The sequence below is a fragment of the Cavia porcellus genome, unplaced genomic scaffold (genome assembly GCF_034190915.1).
Source record: "Cavia porcellus strain 051 isolate PalLab524CR breed Dunkin Hartley unplaced genomic scaffold, mCavPor4.1 scaffold_49, whole genome shotgun sequence".
Taxonomy (NCBI): Eukaryota; Metazoa; Chordata; class Mammalia; order Rodentia; family Caviidae; genus Cavia; species Cavia porcellus.
Genome location: NW_026947532.1, coordinates 5,720,289 through 5,742,593, shown reverse-complemented (window position 1 = coordinate 5,742,593; position 22,305 = coordinate 5,720,289). Strand labels below are relative to the sequence as shown.

At 49.0% G+C, this 22,305-nt stretch overlaps 1 protein-coding gene across 2 annotated transcripts in view; it reads left to right on the top strand.

Moving 5' to 3' along the window:
* Gle1 (GLE1 RNA export mediator) overlaps positions 1 to 12,985 on the top strand; it is a 29,144-nt gene extending 16,159 nt beyond the window's left edge. For both annotated transcript variants that reach the window (XM_003470643.5, XM_063244190.1), the window contains 10 exons: positions 195 to 423; positions 769 to 881; positions 993 to 1,062; positions 4,529 to 4,671; positions 4,772 to 4,962; positions 5,621 to 5,750; positions 7,997 to 8,101; positions 9,458 to 9,540; positions 10,939 to 11,002; positions 11,808 to 12,985. In XM_003470643.5, the coding sequence (XP_003470691.2) occupies positions 195 to 423; positions 769 to 881; positions 993 to 1,062; positions 4,529 to 4,671; positions 4,772 to 4,962; positions 5,621 to 5,750; positions 7,997 to 8,101; positions 9,458 to 9,540; positions 10,939 to 11,002; positions 11,808 to 11,876 (1,197 nt within the window). In that variant the 3' untranslated portion in view covers positions 11,877 to 12,985. The remainder of the gene's footprint in view (positions 1 to 194; positions 424 to 768; positions 882 to 992; positions 1,063 to 4,528; positions 4,672 to 4,771; positions 4,963 to 5,620; positions 5,751 to 7,996; positions 8,102 to 9,457; positions 9,541 to 10,938; positions 11,003 to 11,807) is intronic.
* Positions 12,986 to 22,305: the final 9,320 nt, after the last annotated feature.

Here is a 22,305-nt window from a genome sequence, read left to right as displayed (position 1 = left end):
CCAGTGGTGCTGAGGGCGTGGGCGCTGCGGCATAGATAGCTGGGGTACAGCAGTGGACCCTTGGGCAGAAAGGAGGTGACGTGTGGGAGTACAGCCGTGCCCCTGGCCAGAGACACCTCACCTTGTGTGGGGTGCGATGGGCCTTCATGGGCCCCTGGTGGCTTAGCCCATGCCCCATGTCCCTCACTCTGCAGAGCGGCTACCCCACGGTGGAGAACCAGGCTGAGGCCAAGCGGGCACTGCAGGAGATGCGAGACCTGTGCACCAGCCTGGGCCAGGAGATCAGCAGAGCCTGCAGGGAGAAGAGGCAGGAGGAGGAGGCAGACCGGGCTAAGTTGCAGGACTCACAGATGCAACAGGGGCTGGGGGCCACCCCTCGGACCCCAGGCCCCAGCCAGAGCCCAAGCAGGACACAGAGTGAAGGTGGGTGTGGTGCGGACGGTTCCTGGGTTCCAGCAGATGTATCATTCCAGTGTTGCTGGTGCTGAGTGTTTGGAGTAAATAGGTGCAGATTCTCATGAAGTTCCCTTCGCATGTGTGAGAAGCTGTAGAGCATAGTGTGTGCGGCCGGGCCCTGTCGCCATGGCGAAGCCTTTAACCCTTCTGGACCAGTTCCTTTATCCATGAGATGGAGCTAATGCCAATACCTGTTTCACAATGCTGCTATGATCACAAAAGCAGCCCCCACATGAGCAGAGATGAGTGCCACCCCAGCCTGTCGCAGGCTCCAAACCCCTGCTGCTATTGACGTCTGTCCTCTGTGCCCAGGCCTGCAGATGAAGGTGCAGGAGAGTACGATGCAGTGGTACCAGCAGCTGCAGGATGCTGCTGCCCAGTGCATGTCAGCCTTTGAGGGCCTGACCAGCAGCAAGGACACACAGGTGAGGAGTAATGGATGACAGAGTGGCAGGCCTCTTGCCATAGGAATTCCCTAACTCCAAGAGCATCTGCTTGGCTCTTGAGAACGCTGCCTTCTCACCATTCTCCAACAGACCAAGAAGGTCAAGATGGACCTGCAGAAGGCCGCCACCATCCCCGTGAGCCAGATCTCCACCATCGCAGGTGGGTCGGGAGGGCAGGAATACAACCCTCCCCTCAGGTTTCAGGGTTGCAGACTCGATGCTCAGGCCGCAGCACAGAGTCCTTGTCTGGCATGTACAGGGCCCGGCTTCTTCCATCCCCAACACTGCAGAGAAAGAAAAGTACATTCAGACAGATGTCGAGTGTTGCTGCGGGTGTGTATAAACTGATAGAGCCTGATTTTCTCCCCTTTTTCTTCAGTGCGTAGGTGATAATATAATCATTGTGTGTTTGTTGACTTTTTTTTCCTTCAGCGCTTAGGGTTAAACCCACAGCCTTCAGGTAGATCCACACTAAGTCATTAGGCTGCCCAGGTTGGGCTCAAATGTATGACCCTCATACCTCAGCCTCCCAGAGTACTGGGGTTGCAGGCATGTGCCATCATGTGCCCACTGACTGATTTTAAATAAGCTACGTAGTAATAGATTTACATATGTGGATATGTATTTATTTGGCTTTTTGAGAAAGGGTTTTGCTACATAGTTCAAGCTGGCCCGGACCTCACTGTGTTAGCCCGTGCTGGCCTGGAGCTGGCAGGGATCTTCCTGTCCTAGCCTCCCAGGGGTTCAGGTTATGGGTATGTACTACCACACCTGGCAGTAAGAAAAAAATTACATAGGACAACTCTTAAATACACATTTTTCTTTTTTGAGGGGGTACCGGAAACCAAACTCAGGATCTTGCGCTTGTCAGGCCGCTGAACTAAATGCCCAGCCCCCACGGCATTTTTACACGGCTCTAATGAGGCTGCCTCCCAAGTACGGACTGCCACCCCGCCGAGGATCTGCTGTCACCATGGCTCAGCGCCACATTAACTTGTTGCCTAAGAAGCACAGGAGAGTGCAGTTCTTGTCCTTGAGAGGCCTTAGAACAGAGTTACCTGTCAACTTGTATGACATTCTTTCGGTGGCAGGGCAGAGTATAAATACAGGAGCATATGGCTGGGCAGGATTTACAGTGCCCAGTTCTGACGGCAGCCAGGGGCAGAGGCACCTGCACAGCCACACCACGGCCCCACTGCTCCCTTTTCTCCTGTGCTTTCCCCTTGGTCCGCATGGACACAAGGCACAGGGTGGCTGCAACGCCTGTCACCCACTTGGCTCTGAGCACTCCAGCTGACCTCCCGCTGCCCTGCTCCTTCTCCCAAGGGCTCCTGCGCTCGCGGCCATTCTCTCCTGCTTGTGCAGGCACTCACTCCAGGCTGCAAGCCCTCAGCCTTGAAGCATGCAGGCAACACTCGCCTCCTGGTGGATCTTCTGCTCCTGTTTTCCCCTTTCTCCTCCCTCTTTCCTGTAAGACACCCGCAGCCAGGAGTAGGCCTGGTGGTGTTGGTGCCTACATGCCTGTAGTCCCAGCATTCTGGGAGGCTGAACCAGGCAAGTCACAAGTTCGAGCCCAGCCTGGGTAACTTAATGACCTAGCAAGACCTTGTCTCAAAAAAAATTTTTTTTAAGGCTGGGGAAAAGTTCCTGGGTTCAGTCGCTAGCACCACAAAAACAAACAGCCATCATTCCTTCGGCTTCCAGATCTGCGGCATTTCCAGCTCCCTCCCATGGGTCCTGTCCATGTATACCCCTGCCTTACTTGTGTTTCCCAGCAAGCTGCTCTCATCCTGTTCTCCCCCTGCAGGCCTCACACTGTACCTGGGTCCTAGTGACTCCCAGCTCCTGGTCACCTCTCTCCTCAGGGGACAGGGGCTCTCTAGCTCAGCCACCTAAAGGACATCTCTGCCCAGGTGTCTCAGTGACCTCCAGTGCAGTGTGCAGATCATCATCCCTGAGTACCTCATTTTCTTCCTGTTTTCTCGAAGTAATCAGTGGTCCTTTACCCCATCACCTTAACTGGCTGCTTCCTGTTTGGTTCCCCATCCAGTTAGCCTAGTCTTGCTGGGGCTTGTTCATGTTACGTATTCCTAGGCTCTGCCCCTGTGTTGCCATCCTTGCTGTAAGCCTGTTGAGTTCCCAGCCAGCCAGACATGGGTCACGCTCTGGAATTAGCACGCAGGAATTGCTGAATGAGAGAGAGAAAAGGATCTGTTTTTTTGTCTCCTAAAGGCTGAGCCAGGCGTGGTGGTGTGGGACTATAGTCCCGCTACAAGGGAGGCTGGCAGGGAGGATCATGTAGTCAAGGCCAGCCTGGCCAGCATAATAAAGGAGGGGGGCTGGGGATGTAGCTCAGGTAGAGCACTCCTGGTTTAGATTCCTTAGTACTAGAAGAGAGGAGGGGAAAAAGGGCAAGACAGAGAAATGGGAGAGAGGAAGGCCAAGAGCAGTTAGGTTCAAAGACAGTTTTAATTTTTTAATTTTTGGGGTGCAAGGGATTGAGCCCATGTGCATGCTGGGTCAGTGCTCTGCCACTGAGCTGCCTTCCTAGCCCTTGCAGGAAAACAAAGCCATTAAGTCATTGGTGGGGGTGGGGCCCGAGGGCCCTTGAAGATCCCTCATTGGTGACAGGAGTACACAGGAATGTGAGCTGGAGAGGTGTGTGTGGAAATGTCCCTTTTTATCCTCCAAGGACTTGGGGCTCTGTGGTATCTCTTTATTTGATTCTTGGTTCCCTCCTGAAATTAATTTAGAGATGTTAAGAAAAGGAAAATTTTCCTTTCGCATTTTGCCTACTCGTGCATAGTAGCTGTTTATCATATCTTTTCCTCCTGTCCCTCTTCAGGGTTTCACAGTGTAGTTCAGACTGGCCTCAGACTCACAGCAGACCTACCTCAGCCTCCTGAGTGCTGGGGTTACAGGTGTGCTATCACTCCCTGCCTCCGTTTTTCAAATAAATTGGCTTCTTTTACTTTATTTTACTTTAAAAATTAAAAAGGACATGTTCCCAGGATGAAGGGTCATCTCGTACAACCCAGCGACAGGTAGGGGGTTGGTCTCAGGAGCTAGAACCTTCAGTTCTTCCTTCCTTGTCTCCACTTCCATCCTCATGGCACACGCTGCTGTCCTGTGGTACATACAGCAGGTGCTGGTCCCCACTGTGGCTCCCGAGTGTGTGTGACAGGGACACTGAAGCCAGCTGTGTGTGCGAGACTGGAGGAAGCCAGTCCCCAGAGAGGGGGAGACTGTCTTTCCCTAGGAAGGACCTAGAGAGGTCCCTTAGTCCTAGCGATGTGACTAATGACTCTAGGGACATCTCCCACTCCTGCCCCTGGGTCACTGTCTGGCACCTTCTCTTCTTATGTGTTGGCTTTACAGTTATTTCATTTCCAAACCAGGGGAGGGACAGGACCACGATTTGTATACTTCCACACCGCCCTCAGTGTGGATTTGACTGGGTTTTGGCTTCAGGCTTTGTTAAACTGCTGTACGGCTGCTGGGCTTGGTCTGAGATGCCGTTAGCATTACATGATGAGGAAGAGAATGGCATGCAGCTGAATCTTCACATTGCCTCTGTTTCTGTCTCTTCCCCTCCCTCCTTCTCTCTCTCTGTCTCTCTCTTCCAGGCTCGAAGCTGAAGGAGATCTTTGACAAGATCCACAGCCTGCTGTCTGGAAAGCCCATCCAGTCAGGTGGGCACTGCGTGTCCATCACACAGAACCCGCAGGGGCTGGACTTCGTGCAGTACAAGCTGGCCGAGAAATTTGTGGTGAGGAAGCTTGTTGCCAGCGGTGTGGGCAGAAGCGGCTGGTGCACTGCAGTAAGCCTTCCCGGTGCTGATGGGAAAGTGACTCTCTCTCTGTTCCCAGAAACAAGGCGAGGAGGAGGTGGCCTCCCACCACGAAGCAGCTTTCCCCATTGCGGTTGTGGCCTCCGGCATCTGGGAGCTACACCCCAGAGTTGGGGATCTCATCCTTGCCCACCTGCACAAAAAGTGTCCTTACTCTGTTCCTTTCTACCCAGCGCTCAGGGAGGGCATGGCTTTGGAAGACTACCAGCGGTGAGGTGGTTTTCTCTTCGCTCTCCCTAGGGGACCAGTGCGACATAAATAGAATCGGGGTTCATTTTCCTCCTCAAGTTCCTCTGTGGTATCTGGAATATTTGATCAAAAAATACAGTGTGTGGGGCTGGGGATTTAACTCAACGGCATAAGCACCTGCCTTGCAAGCAGGCAGTCGTGAGTTCGATCCCTGGTACCGATAAAAAACGAAAAAGACAGACAAAAAAAAAAAAAAAATACAGTGTGCTTCATGCAAGTGGACAGCTTTGGGACTTGTGTATTTAGGCACCAACAGTGTGTTTCCTTTGCTAGGAAGAATGCCAGATCGAGAGTCCAGGGATCTTGGAATTGATCCTTGCTTTTCATTCAATAGCTTTGCAAATTGGGTAGATAGTCTAAGCCCTTCACGCATCAGTTTCTTTATTTGTGAGTGGAGTAATGAATGGTATCCGTCACCTCCTGGTGTACCGTGCAGAGTGTCCCTGGAGTAAGTTGAGTGTGGACATGCATGCTTTGTAAGCAAAGCACCCCACAGATGGAGTGATACCTAATAATGTGAAATGCTTACAGTAATGGTGGTAGTCCCAGCTGTTTTTTGACCTCTGATTTGTCACCTTTGTTTTGGGCTCATCTTAGCGTTCCTTTTTTCCCCACATAGAATGCTTGGCTACCAAGTAAAGGAATCAAAGGTGGAGCAGCAGGACAACTTTCTGAAACGCATGTCTGGGATGATCCGCCTCTATGCTGCCATCATCCAGCTCCGCTGGCCATATGGGAACCAGCAAGCAGTAGGTTCCAAAGGCTTACTCTGGGTACCTGGGACTGAGGACATGTTAGTGTGTCCTGCCCTTGATATTAGTCAGCTTTCTGTCACTGTAACAAAATACCTGAGGTAAGCAGCTTCCAAGGACAAAGGTTTATTTGAGCTCAGGGTCTCAGAAATCTCTGTCCATAGTCACCTGGCCTCACTGCTTTGAGGTCTGTAGTGAGAAAGCCCTGTAGCGTAGCTGTGTGGGTGGGATAAAGCGGCTTACCTCAGGGAAGCTGGGAAGCAAAAGGCAGCTATGGGGCAAAGGATTTGCTCAGCAGCATAAGCACCTGCCTGGCAAGTGGGAGGTCGTGAGTTCAATCCCCGGTACCAAAAAAAAGGAATAATGAGAATAATCATAAGATAGCTGAAGAGATGTAGAAAAAAACATTCGTCAAAAAGAAAACAAAAGGCAGCGATGTCGTGTCGTGGAAGCACATACCTATAATCCTAGCACTCTGGGAGCTGAAGCAGGAGGGTTGCAAGTTTGATCCCAGCCTTGGCAACTTAGTGTCCTTGTGATATCCTGTCTCAACAGAACAGAAAGGACTAAGGATATAATTCCACATGAAGGCCCTGAGTTCAGTCCTCAGTGCCATAAAAAGGCAGGGGAAACTGAGGAGAGGTTCCGGTAATCCCCTTCCAGGCGTGGCTCTGCCACTTCACTTCATCCAGCAGCCACGCCTTCCAGGGTCCCGCACCTTTTGGTAGGGCCTGGGCTGGCTGCCAGTGACTGCCTCCCTTTCAGCCCTCGGGGAAGTGCAATCACTGCATACAGGTCTTGGAGAGAAGTAGATGCTGATTGTTGGGAGCTTTTTTGAATCAATAAGCACCATTTGTTTGGTGGCTGACTCATCTGGAGCCTCAAACAACAGGGTTTATAACATTGTCTACCAGGCTGGGGGTTTAGCTCTACGAGTGAGTGCCTGCTTGGCAAACATCCTCTACCAGAGGAAAGGCTGCTCTTTATCAATGGTAGGCTCACAAGGATTTTATTTACTTATTTTATTTTTGGCAGTGCTAGGAATAGAACCAGGGCCTTTCATATGCTAAACAAGTGCTCGCCCTCTGAGGTTCTTCCCAGCCTCCAGTCCCACCCTCCCTTCTGCCTTCCTGCCTCCTTCTTTCTTTTCTTCTTCCTTCTGGAGCCTGGGACCTCCCACTCTGCTCTATTCCCAACCTTTTGCTGGCTGTGGGACGGGTCTGTCTCCCAGCATAACCCAGGTGGCCGTCAACATTCGCTCTGTTCCCAGGCAGCCGGGGTTACAGGTGCCACTGTACCCAGCCTGAGAACTGTGTAATAGAGCAGTGATGAAGAAATTATCACCTTAGACCTGGTTGCAGCCTTGGAAGCCATCTAGGTCCTCTCCTTACCTCACAGATGGGCAGCTGGAGACTCAAAGTTAGAAGGAGAGAACATGCCTGGGGGTCCACCCAGGTCTTTCTGCAGGCACACAGGTTAGAGAGATGGGAGGCAAGGGACCTGGAGACCCAAAGGGAAAACAAGCTGATTGAAGTCAAGAAATTTTTAATATACAGGCTGCGTGCTAAAGGTATCAACAGCCAGGCATGGTGGCTCATGCCTGTAATCCCAGCCCTCAGGAGGCTGAAGCAGGAGGATCATTTAGAGTTTGAGACCAGCCTGGGCTACAAAGTGAGCTCAAGGCCAGCCTGAACTGCATAGTGAGATCCTGTTTCAAAAAGACAAAACAAATAAAGGTACCAAGAATAATAAAATGTTGGGGCTGGGGATTTAGCTCAGCGGCATAAGTGCCTGCCTTGCAAGCAGGCAGTCGTGAGTTCGATCCCTGGTACCGATAAAAACGAAAAACATAAAAAAACAATAAAATGTCAGTAAGAGCCAGACATGGTGTCACATGCCCATAATCCCAGCCACTTGGGAAGCTGAGGCAGGAGGGTCACAGGTTTAAGTCTAGCCTCGGCAATTCAAGAAGAACCCATTTGAAAATAATTAGGAGAAGGCTGGGGACATAGCTCACTGGTGGACTCCTTGCCCACACTACCCCTTTTTTCAATCCCCAGTACAGAAAAAATCTTACACATTGATTGGCACATTGAAGGATGTGTCACACAGAAATGTGTTCAGCTGTGTCACTCTGCCCTGGGGGTGCGCTTGGCCTGGCTGGTTGTGGGGTTCATGTGTAGTAGGAGTTTAGATACCTGCTACAAGCAAGTCGAGTCACACCCAGGCTTCTCTCCCTCCAGACCCACCCTCATGGCCTGAGTCACGGCTGGCGCTGGTTGGCACAGGTTGTGAATATGGAGCCTCTGTCTGATGTGACGGCCACTATCCTTTTTGACTTCTTAGAGGTATGTGATTCAGTCCTCACACAAGAGAAAGCCAGTTGGCAGAGATGACCTCAGGACCCTGAGTGACATGAATAGGTGAATAATACAGAAATGGAGCCCAGGCATAGTAGTGCACGCCTGTAATCCTAGCACCCAGAAGGCTGAGGCACGAGAATTGCTGTGAATTCAAAGCCACCCTGGATTACGTAATGAGACTGTGTCTCAGAAAAGAAAGGGAACCTGGTGGTGAACAGCACTGGGCTAGTGTCACAGATATTCGTGAGCTACCTGCCTGTACCTGCCTTCTTCAGGTAGATGCTTTTTTAATAGTAAAGAGAATGGGTGCATCCTAGCAGAAGTGAAAGAACCATTCACTTCAGGGATGTGAAGGACTCCCAGAACCAGGGGCCACGTATGCCTCTGTGTCTCCTGGAGCCAGAATCCCCCTAGCACCCAGACCAGAGCCCATGGACACTGGTCTGGGTGCTCTTCCCTGCCCTCTTCCTGCATCCTGCCTCAGCCTTGCTGTGGAGGCCAGCTCTTCCCATTTTCCTGTGCACAGTAAGGGAAGTGGCCATCCTGGGTTGTCATTCAGCCTCAGTGTGGTGGCTCCGGTATCCTGCTCTCCTGAGCTCTCGTCCCCAGATGGGCTGGCTTGTGTCAGGTGTGTGTCCCACTGAGAAGGCTCTGGAAGCTTCTGGCTATAGCTAAGAGAGCTCCTGGTGGGCAAGGCAAGAGTTTCTACAGAAAGGATGTACTCCCTAGGGAAGGTTAGGTGCACACCAGGACCAGCCTGGGACCATTTGGCTAAGGGTATCATTCTGTCTCTTTCCAAAGTTCTGTGTGAACAGGAGCTTAGTCTCTGAGAACACAGGTGCATGTTGGGATCTTTTCCTAAGACTAGGGGCTCTGGATTATCCAGAAGGCTTCTGCTGAGTCCTGACAGTCTGGTTAAGTGAAGGTATTTTCTACACAGAAAGGCATCGAAGAGCATTCCTCCTAGCATAGCAGAAAGTTGGGTTTTGGGCCAGGGATTTAGCTCAGTGGCGCAAGTACCTGCCTGGCAAGCATGAGATACTGAGTTTAATCTCTATTACAAAAAAATGAAAAAAACCGGATGTGGTGGCTCACGTCTATAATCCCAGCACTCGGGAAGCTGAGGCAGAAGGATTGTTGTGAATTTGAGACCAGCCTGGGCTACAAAGTGAGCTCACGGCCAGCCTGAACTGCATAGCGAGACCATTTCAAAAAGACAAAAAAAGTTGGGTTTTTCCATTCATTTCCTTGTTAGCTAGGTCACTTGTATTGTAAAAGCCAAAGGGCGAGCGTGCTCAGTAAATGTCCCACGTCTGCTCACAGTGCCCATCTGTTCCCCAGGTGTGTGGCCATGCCCTCGTGAAGCAGTACCAGGTCCAGTTCTGGAAGATGGTGCTTCTCATCAAAGAGGAATACTTGCTCAGGTAGCAGACATGTGTGGTGGGCACAGGGACTTGGTCAGACTCGTGAACCAGGCGTCAGATCCCCTTGAGTGCTGTTTATTTCCTGTGAGGTTTGCCTCACATTGAAACATGTTTAAGGTCAGGGATAGAGTGCTCCTCTAGCATGTGCAAGGCCCTGGGTTGAACCCCAAAAGAGAAAAGCCTGTGTTAAGGATGAGCTCTTTCTCTTCCTATCCAGTCCTTCTATTTGATTTGAACAAATAGTTTTTAGCTCTAATGAGAATCACTCTGAAATCCTGTTGGCTAAGCCCAGCACAAAGTAGAAAGTCTTCGAATAGGTAGCTGGCTTTTTTTTTTTTTTTTTTTTTTTTTTTTTTTTTTTTTGTCCTTTTTGAGACGGGGTCTCGCTATGCAGTTCAAGCTGGCTTTGAGCTCACTTTGTAGCCCAGCCTGGTCTCGAACTCGCAAGGATCCTCCCACCTCAGCCTCCTGAGTGCTGGGATTACAGGCGTGAGCCACCACGCCTGGCTAGGGTAGCTGGCATTTTTAAAATACTCTTTTTCTAGGGGCTGGAGATTTAGCTCAGCGGCATAAGCACCTGCCTTGCAGGCAGGCGGTCGTGAGTTCGATCCCTGGTACCGATAAAAATGAAAAAGACAAAAAAAAAAAAAAAAAAAAAAATACTCTTTTTCCAAACTACCCAGATATTCTGGAATGGCAATTACATGTCACAGAGGCAAGTGCCCTCATTTAGTCAGTAGAAACGTGTGATATACTTTTCTCTCATTGCTGAGACAAAATACTTGACACCCAAAGGTAAAGGAGGAAAGGCTTGTTTAGCTCATGGTTTATAGAAGTTTCAGTCCATACTCGGCTGGCTCCAAGGCAGGGTGGCATGGCAAGTGGCATTGCAGGGGAGAAACAGTTCATGGTGGGCAGAAGGTAGCGAAGCAAGCAAGACCAGGCTCTTTCTGTCCCTTATATTGTATCCAGTCTACCGGATTAGGGTGCTGGACCGATCCGGCCACCACCCAGCATCACCCACCCTTGGTCCTAGCATCGCACCTTACACAGACACACACTCTCGAGAAGCCCCACCTGCGAGTGCAGGAGGCTTTGGGGGGAGAGATGTCTAAACACAAGCCATCCCACGAGGAGTGTGGACCTGATCTCAGTACCTCTCCTGCTTCTCAACTCCGGTGAGGAAGGCGTGGCATGGTCCATCCCACCTGATCACAGAGGGCAGCAGCGCTCTCTTGTCCTTTGTCCCTTGTGTGGGGCATGTGGGAAGTAGAGCACATGTAGCCTAGGAGACAGCACTTCAAGTCCCTAGGTCTGCATTTTGCCCTGGCCTCTCAGGAAGAGGCGAGCCCCGGGTGGGATTCACAGGTCTCCGTTCTCCCCCTCTCCCACCCTCAGAATCGAAGCCGTCACGAGCTCAGGACAGATGGGCTCCTTCATACGCCTCAAGCAGTTCCTGGAGGTAAGCTGCCCCCAGCCCAGCACGTCCCGGCTCTTGGCCTGGACTGCTGCATCACTGAGAAGTCTGGGCCTCCAGACACTGCTTGCAGTCTCCTCCCAAGTTTCCCAAATGGTGCTCTTGGTTTCCAGTTTCCCCTTTTGAACTCAGAGCTGGTGTGTTTCATCTTCATGCATGTCATTCTCCATTCTCCGAAAGGCAGCGGTCCTTTGGGGAGGTTCATACAGTTAGTGAATCCTCTCTCACCAGTACAGTTCTTTGCATGTTGGCCACTGTTCTTTTCTCAGTCTTAGGCCAGGACCCTGGTAGTGTGATCATTTTCTCCATGAGAATAGACCGCACCACACCGAGCTGCCTTCTCTTTGTGAGGTTTTTCTGTTGTTACTGTGTTTTGAGACAGGGCCATGCTCATTGCCAGCTGGATCCTGCTCAGTCTTCGCAGATGCTGCGCATTACAAGTGCTGGGCGCTCTCCTCAGCTACCAAGATATTCTATTGTGATTTTTTGTTTTTGGTGGTACTGGGAAGTGATGGTACTGTGCCTGGCTTACTAAGAAATTTTGAGGGGTTCATTTTTAATTCCACAGTAAGTCTGTCATGTTGGCAGCCCCCCAACTTTCCAAAGCCTAGTGTGACAACTGCCTCAGGCGTTTTCTCCAGCCCCACACAGAACCATCGTTGTCTCACCCCTAGACTTTTTCCTCTTCTGCCCACTGCCCTGCAGGACTTACCTCGTGGTCCCTCAGTATTCTCTCGGCCCCGCGTGGGAAGCAGTGTGATCAGAAACTCATTTTGTTTTCCCTACCCAGAAATGTTTGCAACACAAGGAGATTCCTGTCCCCAAGGGCTTTCTGACCTCTTCCTTCTGGCGCTCCTGATGTGCTTTCGTCACCTGTCATCACCACTGTGTTGCAGAGAAGCAATAATAAAGAGACCGAAGGCAGCTGTATTTGGGAGATACCAGATTTAGAAATTTGTCAGTGTGCGTTTTACGTATTTGTCCCATGTGGCTAGTGAGATTTTCACAGGTGCAGTCCCTTAGCAGATGGGGTAGCTCCCTAAGGCAAGTGTCCACGTGGTAGAGAGAATGAAATTACCTTTCTTAATCTACAACAGTCATGAGCAGGAACCTGCACCACTTGGTCTCTTCCTTGCTTCTCTTGCCTCTGGGATCTGGGGAGCTGGTGGTGTCTAATCATTTCACTCTGAGCTGGCCTGAGCCACCTCTGGCTGGCCCCCACACCACCTTGTTCCCATGGAAGCCCCTGTAAAGGTTTGACATGCAAGCCTGGGTGGTGGGAAGTTAGCCTCCTCATATGAGGAAGGGGTTGGAGACACAGAGCAGATGTGTGCTATGGGCAGGGCCTGAGTCCCAGAGTGCACTGGGGGAGCTGGGTGTCCCAGATGAGGACCAGAAGCGGGTCACATTGGACAGCACAGGACTTTCTTTCCCCTTAATTTGGAATCTGCTTCCTGCAATGCTGGGGGTGCACACAACAGAGTAGGTACCTTTGTTGAGATGTTTTTAGTTTGTACTGTGATATAATGTAGCCCAGCACAGCAGAGCACACCTGTGATCCTAGCACTCAGAAAGCTGATGCAGGAGGATCACCACAAGTTTAAGACTGATCTGGGCTTACAGAGTGAGTCTAACTCCAAAAGCAGGAAAAGATGGGCTGAGATGGAGCTTGCACCACGCATGAGCAGAGTGTGCTAATAGGCACGGTGATCAGTTTGAATGAAGGTTTTTAGGAGGAATGAACAATGGTTTGCCTGCCTAAAGCCACTGCAGGCGTCCTGAGCGTGGCTGTGGATGTCAGAGTCAGGTTCACTGTGTGGAAAGCCAGCAACAGGCTCTTCTTCCAATGCTAAACACGTTGCATCGTGGTGTCACAGGCTCTCTGGGGTGGCCCAGTGGGACCTGTTCTGTAAACTGTCAGCTGTGGTGCCAAAATAAAAATAAAGCTCAATTTTAAACAAAAGCAAACCCCTTGTAGTCCAGTTTGTTCAGTAGGATCCACTTCCTGTGTGTGAAGTTGTGCAGTCTCTAGGGCTTTCGTGGGCAGTTCACAAGTCTGGACACAGCACAATGTGTGTTTCTTTCTTTTTAGTGCTTTAGACTTTTTTTTTTTTTTTTTTTTGTCAGACGGGGTCTCACTATGCAGTGCAGGCTGGCCTCGAGCTCACTTTGTAGCCCAGGCTGGTCTTGAACTCGCAAAGATCCTCCTACCTCAGCCTCCCGAGTGCTGGGATTATGTCGTGAGCTACCACGCCCGGCAGTGCTCTAGACTTTCACCCTGAGAAAATTGCCTGTTTTCTTTTTGGAAGTTACGTACCAGTAGCTAACTCTCCATGTTTGTTTTTAAGATAGCATCTTGGTTTGTGGTTCAGACTGACCTTGAATTCACTATGTAGCCCAAGCTGGCCTCGAACTTGCAGAGAGCCTTCTGGCTCGGCCTCCCAATTGCTGGATTACAGATGTGAGCTGTTACTCCCACACCCTACATCTGACTCATTTCATCTGGCATGTGTGAGGCCCTGAGCTCCATCCCCAGCATCCCTCCCATCCCCCAAAAGAAAACACGTGGAAGTATTGACGTGTTAGTGTAGACACGAGGCAGTGAACACAGAGAAAGGATCGGGGCACCTGGGTTTCACTAACCTTGGGCCTTGGGGAGGTCATGCTAACTCAGAACCTCCATGTTCCCACATGCAAACGGGCATTGCTGGGCATGGTGGTGAATGCCTCTTAATACTTGGGAGGCTGCAGGAGGATTGTCTTTAGTTCGAGGCCAGCTTGAACTACAAAGTGAGACCCTATCTCAGTAAACCAATGAGACTTGTCACAGGAGCTTTCAAATTACAGTTGGTAGCAGTTCCTTGGGTCCAGGCTTCCTGGCCAATGCATTCTGTACCCCAACCTTATCCTGTGGAGCCGTGGGACAGAGCCTGTGACGGGTACATGGCTCCCTTCCTGTTAGCACTCAACTTCTGATCTTTCCTGTGTCTGGGAAATGCATCCCTTTCCCTGTGCCTGGACCAGAAGCAGGCTGGGAAGCACTGCAGGATAGCTAAGGAGGGGTGCTGGAAGTGGGGTGCGGAGCCCAGAGCAGATGGAGGCTTAGGCTGGTTTCTCTGAAGCATCTCTTCGAGACACCGCTGCCCTGTGCTAGAAAATTCACCTGTTAATCATGGAAAACCCGAGGTACTGGCTGGTGAGCGGTGTCCACCAGCGCTGTGCAGCCTGTGTCTCCCACAGCTGTTAAGTGGGACCCTCCTGGAGCTCTGGGGTCTGCTGGCACAGCATCTTTTCCCTGTGTTCTCTCTGTGAATGGGGTTTCATGTAAGATTAGATAAAGAGAAATTGCTGTGTCAGAACAAATGTGGGCCAAGCGTGGTGGCACATGCCTGTGATCCCAGCACCCTGCGAGGCTGAGGCAAGAGACCAGAAGCTAGATCCCAGCCCGGGCAACTTAGCAACTCAGTGGGACCTTGTCTCAGAAAAATAAAGGAGGTAGGGATGTAGCTCAATGCAAAAGCCTTGGGTTCAATTCTAGCAGCACAAGAGAGATCTGGTCTTGCTTTGCCATCTGATGCTGGTATTCCTGGTGGATTCTCAGGTCATCCGAGACAGAAGAACGCGGGAGCCAGGGTTCTGATATCCCCGATATCGTTGCCTTGGAGACCTCAATGGCTGCAGCCCAGTGGGCAGGGGCATCAGATTCCCCACCGTAGATGCTCGGTGCTTCCAACACACAGGCTCGGCTGCTTCTTCCCTTCCAGTGTGGCCTCGTTTCTCAAGTTGAGTGCCGTGCTTTGGTCATGGCACTGCCCTACGTCACCTTAGAGCAAATTTGAGGAGGCTCCAAGCGCATGCAAATTGCAGTTCTGTCGTGCAGAAGAGCCTGCTATTCTGGGGTTTCATGTCCACCTGGCCGCTGTAGCTTCCCCTCCACAAGCATCCTGCAGTGACCATGACAAAGTCAAGATCCGGAACCGACAGCCTGAAAAGACACTGACGATGAACGTTGCCCTGAATCCATTAACTTATGGCCAGAGAGTTGGTTTGAAAGTATGTTTGAGGGGCTGGGGATTTAGCTCAGTGGCATAAGTACCTGCCTTGCAAGCAGGCGGTCGTGAGTTCAATCCCTGGTACCGATAAAAGAGAAAAAAAAAAAAAAAAAAGAAAAAGAAAGTATGTTTGCAGAATACTTCTTACCTGGAGTAAGTGACTGGGGCAGAAATTTAATGTACTGGGGCTGGGGATGTAGCCAGCCTGGCAAGTGTGAGGCCCAGAGTTCAATTCCTAGTACCAAAATAAATAAATAACATAAGTAAAAAGTATTTTTTTGTTTGTTTGTTTGTTTTTTGGTCTTTTTCCTTTTTATCGGTACCGGGGATCGAACTCACGACTGCCTGCTTGCAAGGCAGGCACTTATGCCGCTGAGCTAAATCCTCAGCCCCTAAATAAAAAGTTTTAAAAAAAAATTTTTTTTTTTTTTTGTCTTTTTGTTTTTATCGGTACCAGGGATCGAACTCACGACTGCCTGCTTACAAGGCAGGCGCTTATCCCACTGAACTAAATCCCCAACCCCCCAAAATTTTTTTAACTTTAAAAAAAAAAAAAAAAAAAAAACGGCCGAGGATTTAGCTTAGTGTCATAAGTACCTGCCTGGCAAGTGCAAGGTCTTGAGTTCCATCCCTGGTACTGAAAAAAACAAAAACAAGGGGCTGGGGATTTAGCTCAGCGGCATAAGCGCCTGCCTTGCAAGCAGGCAGTCGTGAGTTCGATCCCTGATACCGATAAAAACGAAAAAGACCAAAAAAAAAAAAGAAAGAAAAAAACAAAAAAAAAAGGCTGGTGGGGGGGCGGTTTTAGCTCAGCGACATAAATGCCTGCCTTGCAACCACGCAGTCGTGAGTTCCATCTGATTTTAGAAAAAAAAAGGTACTGATTAAAAAGGTTGGGGAGGTAGCTCAGTGGCAATAATATAAAGAAATTTAATTCAAAAAAAAAAAAAAAGAAATTTAATTCACTGGAGTGCCAGGCATGGTGGCACACATCTGTAACCCCAGTACTCAGGAGGCCAAGGCTGGAAGATTGTTGTGAGTTTGAAGCTAACCTAGGCTACATAGTTCAGGGCCAGCTTGAACTACTTAGCAAGACTATGTCTCAAAAAGGAAAAAAAAATTTCCATTTTTGAGTATCAGGGATTGAGACCTGATGTCTACCAGTCAGGTGCAGTGCCACTGAGCTATATCCCCAGCCTTGTGATTAAATTCTCAGAGTGCTTGCTTGATGGGTTGAGCTAAACACTATAAAGTTATGAGAACACAAAAGATTTATTTCATGCAAAGCAGAATTCTCCAGTATTTTTCTACAATGTCCTACAAAAGAGTTTGACAGCCAAATAAGTTTAGGAAATATGTTAAAGATAAGTTAGTCAGGCATGCTGGCTCATGGCTCTACTGCCAGCATATTAGGAGAGTGAGGCAGGAGGATCTCAAGTTTGGGCACTTTAGCTAGATCTGTCTCAGAATTAAAAATTAAAAAAGGACTGTGGAGCTAGGTGTAGTGATGCACACTTACAATGCCAGCACTCAGAGGCTGAGACCAGGTTTGGTGGCACATGCCTGTAATCACTGCATTTGGGAGGCTGAGGCAGGAGGATGGTTGCAAGTTTGAGACTACATAGTGAGCTCAAGGCCAGCCTGAACTACATAATGAGATCCTGTCTCAAAAGGAAAAAAAAAAAAAAAAAAAAAGTCTGTGAATGTAGCTCAGTGCATAAGCCTTGAGTTCAATCGGGGGCTGTAATCCCAGTACTTGAGAGGCTGGGGCAGAATTGCTAAATAGCAATAGTACTAATGTACAAGGCCAGCCTGAACTACATAGTGAGACCCTCCCTGTCTCAAGAAGAAGGAAAATTCCTAGGTTTAGTCCACAATATGAAAAGAGAGACACAGATGGAAGAAAGAATAAAGAAGTAAACTAAGAAAAATCAGACCAGGTACAGTGACACATGCCTGTGATCCTATTAGGGAGGCTGAGGCAGGTGGATCACAAGTTCAAGGCCAGCCTTTACTATATAGTGTTACCCTGTCTCCTATATAAATTAATGAGGGCTGGGGATGTGGATCACTGGTAAAGCATTTGCCTAGCATGTACTTAGCTCTGGGTTCCCCAGAACCACACATACACACACAAAAAAAATAAACCAGCCAGGTGTGATGACTTGAATCTGTGATCCCAGTACTCAGGAGGCTGAGACAAGAAGACCACAAGTTTGAAGACAGCTTCTACTCATAGTAAGATTGTATCTCAAAAACAAAAACCAAAAAAAAGCCAGTCGGGCTGGAGGGGAGTGCAGGCGTTGCCCAGTACGCTGGCCACAAGAGAGGAAAAGCAAGTGAGAGATCCAAGGTCAGTAAGTGCTGAAGGAGAGTGTTTGATGGTCACACAGAAACAGCCATGCTGGTGCACAGATAGCGAATATCGAGAGGCTTCCTGTGAAGGGGCGGCCACACAGTCACCACCATGGGGCAGGCCCAGGAAGGCTACTGCATTTCCAGTGAGTGTCCAAAAGTGAGGGAGCTGCTGGTGGGCTGGAGAAAGGTAGGAAGTGCAGCCCCAGCCAGCAGGCAGCAAGCAGCAGGGCTGCAGATCCCCTCCCTCTGACTTCTGTTCTTTATCAGACTGGTGACACACACATTGGGCCAGTGTTTTGAATCCACAGATTTAACTGCTATGCTCATTCAGAACCATCTTCACCGACACCCAGAACATGCAATCAGGGCACTCCCTGGTCCAGTCAAACTGACACAACGGGTGGCACGCACATGTAATCCCAGTACTCCTGAGGCTGAGGCAGGAGGATTGCCACACGTTCAAGGCCAGCCTGGGCTACACAGTGACTTTAGGGCCAGCCTGAACTACATAGTGAGACTTTATCTCAAAGAAAATGAAAAGTAATTAACTGATGTTTAATTCATTATATTGTTCTATTTTCTATATCTTTGAAATCTTCTATAATCACAAGGTTAAGGGTGGGGAGGGGAATAGCTCAATGTCTGGCCTGTGTAAGGCCCTGGGTTTCATCCTAGCACCTCAAAACAACAAAAAGCTTAAGAGTATTTTGGGGGTTTTTTGGTACCAGGGATTGAACGCAGGACTACACGCTTGCAAGGCAGTTAAGCAGCCCCAAACTTAGAGACTAAAAAAAGAAAAAACTTTTATTTTTTTTATTTTAAGAGACAAGGTCTCACTATATTGCCCAGGCTGGAGTGTAGTGGCTATTCACAGGTGCAATCCCACTACTGATCAGCACCGGAGTTTTGATCTGCTCTGTTTCAGACCTGGGCCGGTTCACCCCTCCTTAAGCAACCTGGTGGTCCCCGGCTCCCGGGAGGTCACCATATTAATGCCGAACTTAGTGCGGACATAGCACACTGCAGCCCAGAACTCCTGGACTCAAGCGATCCTCCCACCTCAGCCTTCCGAGTAGCTGGGACTACAGGCACGCGCCACCACGCCCGGCAAAACTTTTTTTTCTAGCAGTAATTTTTGGTGACTTAACCATGCAACCTTTATCTGTTTTTGTTTTTTGAAACAAAGTCCTAAAAAAAAAAAAAAAGAAAGAAAGAAAGGAAAAAAAAAAAAGTCTTGCTTGCTATATAGTTTAGGTTGGCCTTGAAATCATTGTGTATCCCAGGCTGGCCTCAAATTTGTGGCAATCCTCCTACCTCAGCCTCCTGAGTGTTGGGATTATATGTGTGTACCTCCCGAAATGTCATCGTAGCTGGGCATGGTGATGCACACCTGCAATCCTAGCATTTAGGAGGCTGAGACAGGAGGATCACTGTGAATTCAAGGCCAGCCTGAGTTACATAGTAAGTCCAGGGTAGCCTGAATTACATAGCAAGATCTTGTCTCAAAAAAACAAAAAACAAGCTGGGCATAGTGGCTCATGCCTGTAATCCCAGCACTTGGCAGGCTGAGGCAAGAGGATCGTTTCGAGTTCCAGACCAGCCTGGACTACAAAGTGAGCTCAAGGCCAGCCTGGACTGCATAGCAAGACCCTGTCTCAAACAGACAAAAAACAAAACAAAAGCCCTAAAAAAACAAAAAACAAAACATAACTCACTATGTAGCCCAGGCAGGCTTTGAATTTACAGCAATCTTCCTGCATCAGCCTCCTGAGTGCTGGAATGATAAGGATACACCACTACACCTGGTTGTAACCATGCTACTTTGAATTGTTATGCTCAAATAAATTTTCACTGTTTACCAGAGCTTCTCTTGGGCCCCATGTTTTGGGCCTACACACTTTAACAAGTGTATATGCATGCATGTGTGTGTGTGCACACGCATGTGTGTATGTACCAGGATGGAACCCAGGGTCTTGCACATGTAAGCCAAGCACTTTGCCTCGAGCTACATCCCCAGGCCTGGATTCCATCTCTGAAATGACTTGCTTTTCTTGGGGGTGAGAGTGGTCAAGAAGGTATGTTGGAAATACGTGAGCTAGATACTTAAAATTATCCTGAGTCTTTAAAAAAAGAGATAAAAGTTAGAAAATCCTTTTATCTTGGGTACCCACTGTGAATATCTTCTGAGCAATCTCTGCACATACATCCAGAAGTGGATAAATATAATTCTGACGTAAATGGTCTCAGTACCCTTGTTCTGCAGCCTACTAACACTCACTCAGATCTTGGATATTTTTTTCAAGTCAGAATGACTCATATCACCTATGTACTCTGTTCAGTACATAACCACAATCAGGTACCAAGGACCAAACTCATGACCTCATGTTTGCCAGGCGGGTGCTGTGCCACGAGCTATATCCCTGGCTATAAACCAAAACTAGAACTGCGGATATAGCTCAGTGTTAAGCATGCTTGAGAGCCTGGTTTCAACCCCCAGTACTGAAGGAAAGAAGAAAGGAAGGGCTGGTGATTTAGCTCAGTGGCATAAGCACCTGCCTTGTAAGCAGGTGGTTGTGAGTTCGATCCCCGGTACGGATTAAAAAAAAAAATGTTTTCTCTTGGGGCTGGAGATTTAGCTAGTGGCATGAGCGCCTGCTTGGAAGCAGGCAGTTGTGAGTTCGATCCCCGGTACCGATAAACAGGAAAAAGACAAAAAAAAAAAAAAAAAAAAAAAAAAAAAAAAAGAAAGAAAGAAAGGAAAGGGGAAAGGAGGGGAGGAAACACAGAGAAAGAAGGAAGGCTGGGTGAGGTGGACTACACCTGTAATCCCAGCACTCAGGAGGTTGAGGCAGGAAGACAAGGAGGCTGAGGCAGGAGGATCATTGTGAGTTCCAGACCAGCCTGGGCTACGAAGTGAGATTCAGACCAGCCTGAACAGCACAGCGAGACCCTGTCTGAGAAAAAAAAAAACAAAGGAAGGAGTGAGGGAAATCATGATAAAAAACAAACTGAAACTGGGTGTGGTGGTGCACCTCTGTAGTTTGAGAGGTTGAAGTAGGAAAATCATTGCAAGTTTGAGGCCCCTGTGAGCTATATAGTGAGAGTCCAGCCTGAGTTGCATAGTAAGACCCTGTCTCAACCCTCCTCCCAAAAAACCCAAAACCGAGGCGCAGGGATATATGCATGCAATCCCAGCATCAAAGGATTCTGAGGCAGGAGAAACACAATTTCAAGTCCCACCTAGGCAATTTAGAAAAAGTCTGAGGGGCTGGGGATTTAGCTCAGCGGCATAAGCACCTGCCTTGCAAGCAGGCAGTCGTGAGTTTGATCCCTGGTACCGATAAAAAGGAAAAAGACAAAAAAAAAAAAAAAAAGAAAAGAAAAAGTCTGTCTCAAAATAAAAAATGGCTGAAGTGTGTAATGGTAAAGCAGCCCTGTTTTTGATCCCTGATACTGAAAACAAAGCACAATTAGTAACTAGATTGCTTCTAGTTATTTATTTTCTTTTAATAATTAACATTCTTTGTTTTGGGGGCATTGGAAATTGAACTCAGGACTTGACACTTGCTAGGTAGGCAGGTGCTAGGCTGCTGAGCTAAATCCCCAGCCCCCCATTCTTTGTTTTTCGAGGCAGGATCTCACTATGTTGTCCACCCTGACCTTGAACCCCTGGGCTCGAGTGATGCTGCTGCCTCAGCCTCCAGGGTAGCTAGGTCGAAGGAGTCTACCCCACACTGGATGTGACCAGCTTCTGACCAGCCCCACCTGGCTCCTAACATTCAGAACTACACATCTTGTCCTGTCTCCTTAGGGCAAAGCCTGGGTACAGATGGGCATGGTGGCCGCATTTCAGCACTCCTCAGGCTTGCGGTAGGAGGATCCCCATGAGTTCAAGCCAGTTTGGGCTGCATAACAGACCCTGTCTCAGTAAAAAACCCAACCAAACCTGGAACAAGACTGACTGTGGAGGCTCTGGAATGTCTATTCCACTGCAGTAGCTTTGCCTCTTCAGTGCTTTGAGTGACGGGGAAGATACTAAAGCTTTTGGAAAAAGTTTGCCACAGTTTGTAAAACTAACTGTAAACATGGGGCTGGGGATTTAACTCAACGGCATAAGCGCCTGCCTTGCAAGCAGGGAGTTGTGGGTTCGATCCCCAGTACCGATAAAAAGGAAAAAGAAAAAAAAAAAAAACAAAAAAAAAAACACTAACTGTAAACATGGGTGTCAGATGAGCAGAGGGGCTGGGAACTGATGCGGCCTAACAGGCAGCCTCCCAGGGGTGCAGAGGTGAAACAACTGGAGCCAGGTTAGGGGAGGGGCTGGAGCTCACCGTAGGTTACCCAAGAGGTCACCCAAGAGTCTTTTGGAGCAAGGCAGGCAGAAGAGGCCAGACTCCCAGCAGCCATGGGGCTCCTTACTCTAATATGGTTTTCGTTCCACTTTTTTTTTTTCTGGAGGGAGGGTCTCGCTATATAGTTCAGCCTGGCCTTGAACACACTGTGTAGCACAGGCTGGCCTTGGATTTGTGGTGATCCTACTACTTTGGCCCCTGAGTACTGGGATGACAAGGTGTGTGTTACACACCTGGCCACAAGTTTCCTTTTAAATTTAACTTCTTGACTCTGTGCTTGTGCCTTGAACACTTACACAGTGTGTTCTGCCCTTCACTAAGAGGGATGCTAGACTTGTCCCAAACTCAACCACTGTGGGTCCTGCTGATGTTTTTCATTTCCCAGAAGATCCCATAAGGACTTTCAGCCTAGGGCGGAGGATTTAGCTCAACAGCATAAGCGCCTGCGATCCCTGGTACCGATAAAAATGAAAAAAAAAAGACAAAAAAAAAAAAAAAACTTGTGGCCTCGCAGCACTAGAGACCT